The 14,711-nt window shown below is 38.1% G+C and overlaps 1 protein-coding gene across 1 annotated transcript; it reads left to right on the top strand.

Moving 5' to 3' along the window:
• The first annotated feature begins 5,313 nt into the window (after positions 1–5,313).
• Positions 5,314–14,711, top strand: LOC126616131 (uncharacterized). Its single transcript, XM_050284123.1, has 9 exons — positions 5,314–5,431; positions 5,919–6,015; positions 6,895–7,127; positions 7,205–7,404; positions 7,489–7,933; positions 8,030–8,389; positions 8,463–8,641; positions 8,754–11,717; positions 11,986–14,711. The coding sequence occupies exons 3-9, from the start codon at positions 6,926–6,928 to the stop codon at positions 14,569–14,571; spliced, it is 6,936 nt and encodes a 2,311-aa protein (XP_050140080.1). The 5' UTR covers positions 5,314–5,431; positions 5,919–6,015; positions 6,895–6,925; the 3' UTR covers positions 14,572–14,711.

Here is a 14,711-nt window from a genome sequence, read left to right as displayed (position 1 = left end):
AATCACCAGTCTGAATAAATAAAAAAATATGTCATGCATAGAATTCATCTACATTTTCTGAGAAGTTCTTTGTGATTGTGACTGTAACCTCTAAAGAAGACATACCATTTTATTTAAAGGAAAACTAATGAAAATGGCTTGAAAACTTTGAGTTTTAATGATAAGGACAAAATAAAGTGTAAAGTGAATAGTACCAGGATTGACTTTTTAGTGTAAAAATGTGGTTTTTCGTTAAAGTGAACAGTACCATGTGCTTTTCGTTAAAGTTCCCTTTATTTAATGAAACTAGCATTGCGTAGTACAATAAATGAACAGTTTATATTGAAAATAAAAACGATTGTGGAAATTAAATATAATTGCTAAAACACTAGTAACACTAAATGCTACATAGCATTGAAGCCCCACACAGAGATAATATCAAAGTTATAGCATAGTTGCATTCCCAAATTGGAACTTTTTAAATATATTTTGGATTACATGTATAATTGCATCACTTGTCTATTGAAGAAGCTATTATGAGGCCATGGTTGTTAAGATTATGGCTTTCATACCCTTGTAAAGTGGTGATGGTGAATGTGATGAATTTATAAAAGGTTTTTGAGCTGAATTAATTAGAGGTAAGAGCCCTTAGAACCAAATAGTTGTTTAACATAAAAGAAATGCTAAGAGGACTCTCTCAAAAGTAGGATTTTTCATAAATTTTCTGTTATCTTACAGTTTAACGTCAATTTTCGTGCCAATATTATAAAATATTTTGTCAAAAGTATGAGGTGGCAGGAAGTCTATAGAGTTTCACTTTTAAAAGAATTTCCTTAGTATTTCTCACTCCTAATTATAGTGGAGCAATAACTATCTTAAATATTATGGTTTCTTTAACACCACTCTCAATCGTGAAAGATATGGGAGCTTCATTACATCATCATTCAATAAATTTAAAGATTAGCAAATTTTGAATGTCATCGCCTTGTTGGTTGTAACACTTTAAATAATAATAATAAAAATCAAATAGATGCTAAAGTAGTGACATATTTCTAAGTTGAGTAGTCTAAATTAATTTGAATGCGTATCGACTATCTGCAAGGAATTAATACTATAGTAATTCTTGTGTTCCTAGCTAATATATTTGCAGTTGTTATTCCTTCAGCTCCAATGGTCTTGTGTGGCAAGATTCCCATGCAAATACCGCCCAAATATGCTGAAATGTTGCAAAAAGTAGTGACATATGGGATTAGTTGTGTATTTAGGCCAGCCAATGTACCAAGTACACACTTCACAAAAATATAGTCAATTACTCAAATATATGTGGTGCTCAATTGTTAAAAAAAAAAGAGCAAAATATAGTCAATTGAATAATTAATTGGAAGGCCTTTTGAAGATCTTGTGAAGTAAACTTCCCTAGGCTTTAAACTTTTATTTTATTTATTACAAGTTATATTCTAGAATAAGGGGAGGAAGAGAGTTTGAAATCGAGACGTGGATGGAAGAGAAAGACCCTAACCATTAAAATAATCCACAAATTACTTCAAACTAATTGATGTATTGATTATGTGTCGGAAGTGCATGTAAAATAGTCACTGAATTGCCAAAAACCAAAAACAACAACAATAAATAACAATCAAGCCTTATCGCATTTAGTGAGTGGCGTCGACCGTATGAGTTTTAGAATACCATTGCGCTCAGTTTTGCACCAATTCTTTCATTAGCTCAAAGTGCTCCATACATTTTGTTAAAGTTTATTTCCAAATCTTTCTAAGCCTTATTGCCGTCCTATAAAAAAAATAGCGCATACGATGATTGCACAATATATCTTATACTTTTACGCTCCATAGTAAATTAAAAAAAAAAAATCAAAAGTCTTAGGGGGGTTGGGTTTTAATGTTCATAAGAATGACATAAGCATATATAGTGCTTCACTGAATTTAAAAAATATGGACTAAATTATAAAACAAATTAAGTTAAAATGTTGGAAGGTCAAACATGCATATGATATAATGTTCCATATAAAAATGTAGTGTCATGATTAACAAAGCTTAGCTAGGGTTTCATAGTCTGCGGGTGGTATCGTATGATAATTGCATGTTGCATTCGGTCATTCACGACCGAATCCCATTTGTTGATAAAGACATGGAGGGATGATGCCATCATATAATGTCAAGATTAAGAAAGAAACTATCACTCTGCCGTCCTAGCTACTAGTAACCCTTATAAATTAAAGGTTAGTTTTTTTTTTTCTCGAAAATTAAACGTTGATATCTAAAAAGTTTTTGAGCAACGATTTCCTTTTCATTTTTTTAAGGGCTAGAGTCAAAATTAAAAGCTTAGAACCTAAAAAGAAACGAAGCGTTTCACAGGTGAATTGCACTAACAGGATTTTTCTACTTTCCGGACATAAACATTGTCCTTTCTCTGAGTCTAGCTTAAATTTTGTATTTTGTTTGTAATAAAAAAACGTTTTTCCTATTTATTAAAAAATAAGGTTAATTTGAGCAATTTCTTTTACAAAAAATAAAAAATCTTTTGAGATAACATTGAAGGGTCGTTTAATCCATTTCGTTTTTTATTTTTAGTCTAGAAATTAGAAACTTATTTGGTAACTAATTTCAACTTTAGTTTTAAGAAAACCAAACAAAAATTCTGAAGCCAAAATTTTGCAAATTCAAAAGATTAGTCTTCACTTTTAGTTTAGTTTTCATTTCAAAATAAAAAAATAAAAAAAAAACAAAAGTAGTAACGAATCGAACTTTCTAAAATAAAATAAAAACAAAAATTTAAAACGAGAATATTATTAAGTGTTTTACAAAAAAAAAAAAAAAACTAGACGCCCCTTCCGATTCGGCTGCAGTAGCATCAAATTGGCGGACCCAAATAGGATATAGCATAATACCCTTTCTGTTTCCCGTTCATACGATTTGACAATTGCAATGATCAAAGAAAAATATTTGATTAATTCAATTTTCATATAAATTTAGGATGTCATTTTCTCAAAAAGGTTTCTTTGTTTATAACTTCACATGTGTCACCCAAATTGGAGAATTAGACACCCTCAAACTTACTGAATTTTGTAAAATGACAACTTACAAGCTTAGACAAAAGTTTAATTAAAATAAACTAGACCCAATTACCAGAAATAGCTTCCTCTCTATTATATATGCGTACCTTGTTGATTACATGATACATGTTAATTAATATATTTTTTAGTGTACCGAGAACACGACCTGATACACTAAATATATATCGTAATACAAGTGTTTAGATATTTGAAAGAAAAAAAAATTCTACCACCTGCATTATGACAGTTTAAAAGTCAAATTCTTTTTAACGGGACTTTTTTAGGTCAATCATTTAATCGAACAAAATATAATTTATTGTATATTGCAATTTGGAATAGTACTTATAGGGGTGGTGTTAACCACACATTTCTTTTATCTTTTTTATAATATGTGTGGAAAAATGATGATGAAACCAAATAAAAAGATGTCAACTTAAATGAACAACCTGTATTACAAAAATAAATAACACAACACTAAGTTGGACAAAGAATACTCAAATATTCAGATTCTGAAAACAAATTATAAGGAAACATATATATATATATATATATCGACATCATCTTATTTTTATATAAAAATAACATCATTTTATTTTGTAGAAAAAAAAATTATTGACAACATCTTAATGTTCCACCATTTATTTTGTAATGTCATTTTTACTAAAAAGGTCTTACTTAAAAGTTATATACCCCTCCCTTAAAAAATACAGCGTTTAAAATATTATTGGTCACTATATTTAATTAATTTGATCACTGTGTTTTAAATGTAGTTTAGACCAATTAATCATGACAACATACTCGTCGTTTTCCCCAAATTTGAGTTTCACTAGAACGAATTAGTATATTTTGAAAAATCACTTGTCAAGGGAAAATAAAAGAAATTATTCTATTATGTTTGATACACCTACCACATATTTGTGCTATTTCTCAAACAGAGGTAGTGTCCATCAATACATATGGATCTTGTTTGTATTAAAGAGATGGTACAAATATGTGGTAAGAGTAGTATTTTTTTATGACTACAATATTCCAAAGAAATAAACAATAATTTTAAATATTTTAGTCCCTAGACTCCTTACATTTAGAAATTATATTGTAAACAAATTTCATTGCAGACAATATTCCTTTAAAATTTCTAAATGAGTTCTCAACGTTCGTGGTGAGAGTCCCTAAATAAGAACTCTCAATGGAGATGCTCCTAAACCCACAACCCACCCTCCAATATTCCCCTCCGGCACAAAGTAGCAAAGCAGGATAAAGAAAATCATATAAAAACACTAAAATTGGTTTGTAATATCCGTCACCCCTCGACAGTATGCTTCTCCAAAATCCAACTTCCATATTACATAGTCCCCACAGATCCTTCTATTCTCCGGTATATCTTATTCCCTTTGTTTTTTCTTTTCGTTATGTGCCATTAATGGGAAAGTAAGGAATCTGACTTGGGCTTAATCCCGGCGAATGACCACAACGTAGCACCTAAACGATTTTTAAGCGTTGGCCTAGGTCGATTTTTAGAACAGTAGTTCTAGGTAATACGAAACCGCTTTATACTTCAAAAGGGTATTTTCTAAGGTTTAGCCAGGGTGCCCTTCAACTATTATAAATAATGACGGTATTTTAAGCAGACAACGAGAGAGAAAGAATCAAATTAAAAGCCATTCTAGTTAATTAAATTCTTCAAATTAGGTTATTCCATTACAGATTTTTGATAATAAACACGGGGAGGTCATGAAGGGAACTCATTCCCATTCTTTTCATTCATTTTAATGATAAGTAAACGAGTAACAATAATTGTACAAGTGTAAACAAATATACTGATAAGTAAATACATGCACGTAACATTATTTTATTCAAATTATAACACGTTAATTTGTCTTTAACCAATATTTCTACAAATGTGACATATTAATTATGTCATCCACTCTTATTATAACACGAAAATAGTACATAACGTAAGATGTGGCTTGGATGTTGCCTAGTACTCAGTTGAGTATTTTAACCGTTGAATTTAAATTTTGTATTTCGGATATGGTTAAAAACTTCTCCCAAGAGAATATACTGAATATTGGACAGGTGTCCGACGTTTTCAATACAAATGACAACGTTTGTGAAATATAAAGCAGGAAACTCAGGAATATCGGTATCTTTGGATTATAAGTTCTCGAAGTCACCGAGGACGTTGGGATTTTCGGAAACAGTCTGGGAGGTTTTGTCTGTTTGTTGTTGGCGGGAAGAGGCATCTGGGTTGATTTAAATACTGAGAAAATTGTAAGGAAAAAAAATGAGATCAGCAGCTAACTTTTTTCTGCGTGGAAGAACGGCTTTTTACCATAGTTACATGCCATTTGGCATTCAACTGGATCAACCCAAATTGCCCAGGTGAGTCCTTTCATGGTTGTGGTGATTTAACAATTATCTGGGTGTGGAAATTACAGGAGAGAGAGAGAGAGAGAGAGAGAGAGAGAGAGAGAGAGAGAGAGAGAAAGGGGGAGGGGGTTGGTAACTTGGTAGTACATATGAATGTGTAGGTGGGTGGGGAGCAGAGGAAAATTTATGCTTATGAAATGTTTGATCTTTGGTCCGAAAGAGAGTAGATTAATGATAGAAGTAGTGAAGTGTGTTAATGTGTTGGCTGTAGATTGTGAATTGGAGTGTAGAACTCGTTTCTGATGTTAAATGGGTGGGTAAAGATCGGTGCTTTCTTTCGATATTCCTTTCGTGTTTGTGTATAATGTGTTGGCAATATATTGCGAATTGGAGTGTAGAACTAGTTTGTGATGCTAAAAGGGTGTGTAAACATCTGTGCTTTCTTTCGATATTGTTTCCGTGTTTGTTTTCTGAACTTGAGGTGGTAATGGTGTTGCAGGGACTATTTCGTAGAGTATAGCGAGTTGATCAAGCTGCCGCCTTTGGAAGGCGTAAACTATATATTCTACTATCTTTGCATTTCTTGCAAGTGCAAGGTATGTTTTTGTTCACCTCTCTAGTCTTTGCCTTTGTGTCTGCATTTTTGCTATATGCATCAGAAGATAAGTGATTCGCTCGTGTGAGATGCAATAGCTATTGCACCCTCTTATTCGACTCAAATGTATGAATAGCATACGTTCATCTTCTACTTGCCATTCCAATCTGCGCACTAAAATGACCTTCTGTTCTTATAGCCAAAAGTCAGATTGTTATATCAGTTCATACTATATCGAGTCTGACAGAGAATTTTCGAAGCACATGGTGCTGTGTTTATGTATGAAATGTGAAACTTACAGCACATATTTCTACTTTAGTCAGCAATGGATCACTTGGACGTTGTCCAAATCCAGAAAGATCTGCAAGGTTTTCACCTCTTTCGTTTTGATGATCCAACCTTCCATATTCCCCATCTTGATGTTTTCCCTTTTCTGGCTACTGTACAGATTTTTTGTCATAAGGAAAGACAAATAGCTAATATGGCTTTTTATTCTTTGTGATATAATAAATGATGTAAGCCAAGATGTTCTAATCATTCATTGTTATATATATTGGTGGACTGTCTGCACATGAAATCTTATATGAGTTATAAAAAGTATGAATACGTACCTTGCTCCAATTTCAGCCTTCTAGATTTGAAGCTGCATTTGAAATATCAGGTTTTCCCATCATCGGTTTCTTATCTTTGTTCTTCTCACTGTCCTTAGTGGATAGTTGCACAGATTCCCTTGTTTCATGTAATAACAAACAATGATACAAACAAGAGTTCGGTTTCTAGAACTGTAGATTTGGGTTTATCACCAATTGTGGTTACAAACCTTAACTGGGAGTTAGAACTAGAACAAAGTTGAACTCGGTTTGTTATTTGATCTCAATAGGCACGGTCAGAAGGCTTGAACGACAAGGGAGATGGACCCTGGAAAATCAGTAGAAGACCAGTTCTCCGGGCTGCATCCATGCCTTCCACTGAATACAAGAATTGCGATAGTAGGCGGTGGTCCAAGTGGTTTATCATCTGCTTATGCACTGGTGAAGCTTGGTTACAGCAATGTGACCGTGTTAGAGAAGCACCATACCGTTGGTGGCATGTGTGAATCAGTCGATATTGAAGGTGAGAAACATAAGACTGTCTTTTGTGCCTGCTTTGTTATGTAATTGAGTTTGACAACATGTACACTATCTTAACAGGGAAAATTTATGATCTCGGTGGTCAAGTTCTTGCTGCAAACAGCGCCCCTGTCATCTTTCACTTGGCAAAGGAGACTGGGTCTGAACTAGTAGAAATGGACTCCCACAAGCTTGCGCTTATTGACAAATCAGGGCAGTATCAAGATATTAAAGTTGCAGATGATTATGTATCGGTGATCACACTGACGTTGGAACTCCAGGTTGGTACCTAGTATCTTACACCCTGTTTTATTTCTTGATTTCTCTGCTCCGCAATACTGATATCTCCATTTTACCTTTGATAGGATAAGGCAGCAAAGTCAGGTCGAATTGGGGTCCATGCTGTGAGTGAATATGCGTCAGACTTAACTCCTGTATATCTTGAACGTCAAGGATTTAGTTCTATTCCCAAATCTGTGGCTTATGGATACACGGCTTCTGGTTATGGGTTTGTTCAAGACATGCCTTATGCCTACATTCATGAGTTCACACGAACTTCCATGGCTGGAAAAATTCGCCGTTTCAATGGTGGATATACAAGTCTTTGGGAGAAGATCAGTAAATCACTCCCAATGGTTCACTGCAACACCGAAGTGTTGGCAATCAGACGCTATTCCGATAGTGTCAGTGTTGACGTAAAAAGTTGTGATGGAGAAGTTAAAGCTCTGGAATTTGATAAGATAATCATTTCTGGTTCCTTCCCTTTAAATAACGGAAAAATTTACAGATCACCACCTTCACAACCAACAGGTTTATTTTTTACTCCCGCTCCCTTTTTATTCATTTATTATCATTGCTATTCCTTTTTATCTTCTTTATATGCCTAACAAAGAATTCTCGTAACAGAACGTGGAAGTGAAGTAATGGAGATGGGTGATGTTGAAAAGGAGTTGTTCAGTAAAGTGCAGACAATTGACTACTACACTACAGTTTTGAAGGTTAAAGGGATCGAAGATTTGCCGATAGGCTTCTACTATTTTGAAGAATATATGAGCAATCCTGCAACAATTGGAAATCCAGTTGCAATGCAAAAGTTCTATGCTGACACTGATGTTTTATTATTCTGGTCTTATGGAAATTCTGTTGATGTTACGGGACCAACTGTAACAGAGCTTGCACTTGATGCTGCCAAGCTTATAGGAGCAGAAGTTACAGAGGTGGTTCTCCAACGACGATTTAAGTATTTTCCTCACGTCGGCAGCCAAGGTACGTAATGATTTGCTTTTACACCATCTATCCCTGCTGATTAGGAATGCTAATTTTAGTTTTTTCTATACAGAGATGAAGGATGGCTTTTATGAGAAATTGGAATCTGAACTTCAAGGCTTCAGGAACACTTACTATGTCGGCGGTCTTATGGCTTTTGAACTGACGGAGAGAAATTCTTCATATGCTATGGGTTTAGTCTGCAAGCACTTTGCAAATGACAACCCTGTGCCAAAGTTTCCTTATGCTAAGGTAACCCCACATCTAAATATTCAGTGTAATGCATACAAAATTCAAATTGAACGAATGGAAATTCAGATTTGATGAAAAACTCCTTACATAGTATAAACACGTCTCTTGGCAGAGTTTGTTTGCGTTGCAACAACAGTGGGGAGGAAGCCCTAAAAGCATGACTGAATTACCAGGAGTGAAGTTCCCGAATCTGTCTTCCCTCGATGGCTATCTGAAGCACTGGGGAGCTCACGGAGTCACTCAAAACACGACAGTCTATACTTGGATCAATGAAGAAGGGGCGGTAGTGAGCCAGCGAACTTATGCAGAACTTCATGCCAATGCTTCTTGCATTGCTCAAAAGCTCTTGACATGCAAGAAACCAAGAATCAGGCCTCGTGACAGGGTTCTCCTGGTCCATGTCCCAGGTCTGGACTTCGTAGATGCTTTCTTTGGGTGCTTAAGAGCTAACGTCTTACCAGTCCCAGTTCTACCTCCAGATCCTTTACAAAGAGGCGGTCAAGCACTTTTGAAGATTGAAAACATCGCTAAATCATGTGGTGCAGTAGCAATTCTTTCTACCATTAGTTATCATTGGGCTGTCCAGGCAGGTTCCGTTAAAAATATAATCTCATTGACAGCTAAAAAGCCAAAATCCACAGCTCGGTGGCCCAATCTTCCTTGGTTACATACAGATTCTTGGATTAAGAACTCCAAGAATGTGGTTGTGGAGGATTTCAAAGATGAATTTGAACCACAGCCTGATGAAGTATCCTTTCTGCAGTTCACATCTGGTTCGACTGGCGATGCTAAAGGAGTCATGATAACTCACGGTGGGCTCATTCACAATGTGAAGTTGATGCGAAGGAGGTACAAGAGCACCTCAAAGACAGTTCTAGTTAGCTGGCTCCCTCAGTACCATGACATGGGGCTGATCGGAGGACTTTTCACAGCTCTTGTTAGTGGTGGAACTGCAGTTTTATTTTCCCCATTGACGTTCATCAGGAACCCATTGTTGTGGCTCCAAACCATGAGCAAATATCAGGCTACTCACAGTGCTGGCCCCAACTTTGCCATTGAGCTAGTCGTTCGAAGGCTGGAGTCGGAGAAAAACAGGAAATACGACCTTTCTTCCATGAAATTCCTGATGGTTGCTGCTGAACCAGTTAGGCAGAAAACTCTGAAAAGATTTGTCGAGCTCACTTGTCCTTTTGGTTTTTCTCAAAAGGTGATGGCACCTGGCTATGGCTTGGCAGAAAATTGTGTGTTTGTCAGTTGTGCATATGGTGAAGAGAAGCCTATCATGGTAGATTGGCAAGGAAGAGTTTGTTGTGGGTATGTGAATCCCAACGATGAAGATGTTGACATCAGAATAGTTGATCCAGAGAGTGGTGAGGAGCTCAAAGAAGCAGGAAAGGAAGGAGAGATATGGATCAGCAGTCCCAGTGCTGGAATTGGGTACTGGGGTAGGGAAGAACTAAGCCAGAAAACTTACAGAAACAAGCTTCCTGACTATCCTGGACGTATCTACACTAGCACGGGGGACTTGGGACGGATAATTGACAGAAAATTGTTCATCACTGGAAGAATCAAGGATCTCATCATTGTAGCTGGAAGGAACATTTACTCAGCAGATGTAGAGAAGACAGTGGAGAGCGCATCAGAAGTTGTACGTCCAGGTTGTTGTGCTGTCATTGCTGTTCCGATGGAAATCCTATCAATGAAAGGTATTTCTGTTCCAGATAATGCTGACCAGGTTGGTTTGGTTGTAATTGCGGAGGTTAGGGACGGTAAACCTGTTGGCAAGGATGTTGTTGAACAAATTCAAGCTCGTGTTGCAGAAGAACATGGGGTTACCGTTGCTTCTGTCAAGATGATCAGGCCAAAAACCATTAGTAAGACAACGTCAGGAAAAATCAAAAGATTCGAATGCCTCCAACAGTTTACTGATGGAACATTGAACGTTGTTCCAGAACCAATTCTAATAAAGAAAAAACTGATGCGGTCCTTCACTACAGGAACATGCAAGGAGGGAATAACCCCTCGTCCTCAGTTTGTGAAAGGTTCTCCACTACCAAGCCCCAAGATAAGTAATAAAGATATCGTAGACTTCTTGAAACGCCTAGTTTCCGAGCAGACTGGTATTTCAATCAACAAAATCTCAAACACTGAAAGTCTCGTGTCTTATGGAATCGATTCAATTGGTGTGGTCAGGGCAGCTCAAAAACTTTCTGACTTTCTTGGAGTGCCCGTAGGAGCTGTGGATATTTTCACTGCAACTTGCATTGCAGACTTGGCAAGCTTCTCGGAGAATCTGGTAATGAATTCTCAACCTCAACTGTCAACTACTCCATCCAATGTTCCACTGCTTGAGACTGAGACTGATTCTGCTGAGCTTGTGATGGAACTTCCTGAATCTCACCACTTGGTGATCTGGTCATTCCAACTTCTGGCTCTTATTTACGTTGCTTTTATGCTCTCCATTCCTGCATACTTATCCGTATCTGCCTTTATGAATTGCGTCTCAGCCACCCATGCATTGGTAGAAGGAATTCCCTATTTAGACTATTTGACCCTTCTGACTTTTGCTCCCCTTGCTTGGATGTTCTGCATACTTTCTACCTGTGTTTCAATTGGTTTCATGGGGAACTCTTTCTTAAAACCAAACTATGCCCTGAACCCCGAGGTTTCCATCTGGTCTGTAGATTTTGTTAAATGGTGGGCTCTTTACAAGGCCCAAGAAGTTGCTTCAAAAGTTTTGGCAGAGCATCTGCGAGGAACTGTGTTCCTCAAGTATTGGTTTGAGATGCTTGGAGCTAGGATTGGATCCTCAGTTTTGCTTGATACGGTTGATATAACAGACCCATCTCTGGTTTCAATTGGAGATGGAGTGGTGATCGCAGAAGGGGCTTTGATTCAAAGCCACGAAGTTAAGAATGGAGTGTTAAGCTTCCTCCCGATAAGAATTGGCCAAAACTCATCGGTTGCCCCCTACGCGGTTGTCCAAAAGGGAACTATTCTGGGAGAAGAGCTTGAGGTAATGACCTTGCAAAAATCTGGAGGCAAATCTGCTGTCAAGGCTACAAATCTTCAGAATGTAAGTCGTTTCTTCTGCATGATTATCCAAACATCATGAATTCTAGTCTTTTTTCTAATCATGATTTGTTTTTTTCTTATCTCGTAATTATTTTGAAATTAAAATTTTTAATTTCCTTACCTATGGAGCTGATTTACACTGATTATATGTCGATATTCGATGTACAACACTGCTGTATAGTTTATTTATATTAATTCATGAATGCTTTTTCATGCAATCAAACTTAGAAACTGATATCAACTCAATTGGTTTCTTTACATGATTTCAGGGTAAAACACTACCAAATGTTACGAAGGAAACTCAAGATGTGGCTGTTTACCAGTTCATAGGCATCTACATAGTTGGTTTGCTCAGTACTCTTTCTGCTTCTATTGTGTACTTGGTCTACATTTGGATGTCTCAAAAGCCTCTTTCCCCTCAAGAATTTGCATTTGCTTGCTTATTTGGGGCCTTTCATTGGATGCCTTACACAGTCGTAGCATATGCCACCATGTTTTCTAATGTCCCATTAGGCATAATTTACTCATCCATCTCATTGGCAGTTGCGTATTTGGCTTATGGCATAATACTCAGCTTCCTCACAGGCGCTTTGACCCGTCTTATTTCTAGTAACCAAGAGAAAAAGACGACCCATTTTAGAACATGGCTGTGCCATCGAATCACCATTGCCTGCCACCTCAGATTTGCTAAGCTCCTGTCTGGAACCGAAGCCTTCTGCATGTACATGCGCCTTCTCGGTGCAAAGGTTGGGAAACATTGTTCTGTCAGGGCCATCAACCCAATTTCAGACCCGAAATTGATTTCACTCGGCTCTGGTGTCCATCTTGGTGATTTCAGTCGGATCATTGCTGGGTATTATTCCTCTCATGGGTTTGTTAGTGGGAAAGTTGAGGTGCATGATAATTCGGTAGTTGGGAGTGAAAGTGTAGTCCTTCCTGGTTCAGTTCTTCAGAAAGATGTTATTCTTGGTGCACTGTCAGTTGCACCGGTGAATTCAGTGCTCCAAGCGGGTGGTGTTTACATTGGGTCTCAAACTCCAATGATGATCAAGAACACCATGCATTCGTTGGACGATAGAATAGAAGAGATGGATATGAAATATAAGAAAATTGTCGGTAACCTTGCTGCAAATTTGGCTGCCACAACTCTGAAGGTTAAGTCAAGATATTTCCATCGAATCGGTGTTAGTGGGAAGGGAACCTTGAAGATCTATGACAACATCAAAGGCTTGCCAGACCATAAAATCTTCTGCCCAGGAAAGAGCTACCCTGTCATAGTTCGGCACAGCAACAGCTTGAGCGCTGATGATGATGCAAGGATTGATGCACGTGGTGCAGCTGTAAGAATACTTTCAGATGAAACTAGTGACTCTTCACTCTTTGACCTGACACTGAAGACAGGAAATGCATTCTACGCCCGCACAATTGCCGATTTTGCAACATGGCTTGTCTGTGGGCTTCCTGCACGGGAGGAGTATGTTAAGCGAGCCCCACATGTGCGTGACGCAGTATGGACTTCCTTGCGCCATGCAAACTCATATGCTGAACTACATTATTACTCGAATATCTGCAGGCTGTTCCGGTTCGAAGATGGACAAGAAATGTATGTCAAGTTCAAGTTGAGGCCTTCGGACGAGAATATTAGCGAGGAAGCTGGTAAGGTGGAGCCAATTGGAATTCTTCCACCTGATACAGGTGCAATTCCGAGGAATGATAATGATACTCGTCCTCTACTTTTCCTTGCTGAAGATTTCCAAAGCCGTGTGAACGCCAAGGGAGTTCGTTATATTTTCCAGTTACAGGTCCGGCCAGTTCCACATGATGAAGCTGCGCGTGACATTGCACTTGACTGCACGAAACCGTGGAGTGAGTCTGAGTTCCCATATATTGATGTTGGAGAGATTAGCATCAACCATAATCTGTCTGCAGAACAATCAGAACAGTTGGACTTCAATCCCTTTCTTCGATGCCATGAAGTGGATGTCATCCGAGCTTCATCATGCTCCCAGAGCGCTTCTATTGATCATGGGCGTTCATTGATCTATGAGATCTGCCAACACCTGAGGAACGGTGCACCCCTTCCAGAGGCATGGAAGATCTTCATAGAGCAATCCGATGTCAAAGTAGACCTCTCCGGTTGTCCGATGGCAGCAGCATTGATGAAAAAAGACGCGCAAAACGTGACGCTGGAAAGAACTTTGTTTCAGACTCTATGGGCCACTTTTGCTCAACCTCTACTACAAACAGTGCTGCCTCATTTCCTGCTGGCGTTAGTAATCTACGCTCCTTTGAACTGGATGCTGCACTTAAAGAATGCTCAAAAAGTCGCCCTGCATTGGTTGTTTCCATTGTTTTGGGTCTCTTCGGGTCTTTTGGCCGGATTAGCTTGTGTTGTGGCTAAATGGTTACTAGTCGGAAAGAAGAAAGAAGGGGAAACTGTGCACATTTGGAGCATAGGGGTCTTTCTGGACACTACATGGCAGGCTTTTAGAACCCTAGTTGGGAGCTATTTCACGGAAATGACAAGCGGATCAATTTTCTTCGTGCTGTGGATGAAGCTTATGGGTTCGGAGATTGAGCTGGACCAAGGCGCTTATGTAGACAGCATGGGAGCTTTGTTAAACCCGGAAATGGTGGAGATCGAGAGAGGCGGGTGCGTGGGAAGAGAAGCTCTTCTGTTCGGACACATATATGAAGGCGATGAGGGGAAAGTGAAGTTTGGAAGGATCAGTGTCGGAGAAGGTGGGTTTGTAGGGAGTAGAGCAATAGCAATGCCAGGAGTGAGAGTGGAAGTTGGGGGAAGTCTCAGTGCTCTCTCACTTGCCATGAAAGAAGAAATTATCAAGTCAAGGTGAAAAGGGTTTTGATGCAATTGCATATATTTTATACTATGATAAATAAAACAGTTGCAACCCAATTTTGGACCTGGCAACATGTCGTGTTTTATCATGCTCATGTGCGAAAGTTTTCTTAAACACATTCGGTAACTTACTGT

Source organism: Malus sylvestris, chromosome 3 (assembly GCF_916048215.2).
Source record: "Malus sylvestris chromosome 3, drMalSylv7.2, whole genome shotgun sequence".
NCBI classification, from domain to species: Eukaryota; Viridiplantae; Streptophyta; class Magnoliopsida; order Rosales; family Rosaceae; genus Malus; species Malus sylvestris.
The sequence above is the reverse complement of the archived record's forward strand: the minus strand, read 5'-3'. Positions and strand labels throughout refer to the sequence as shown.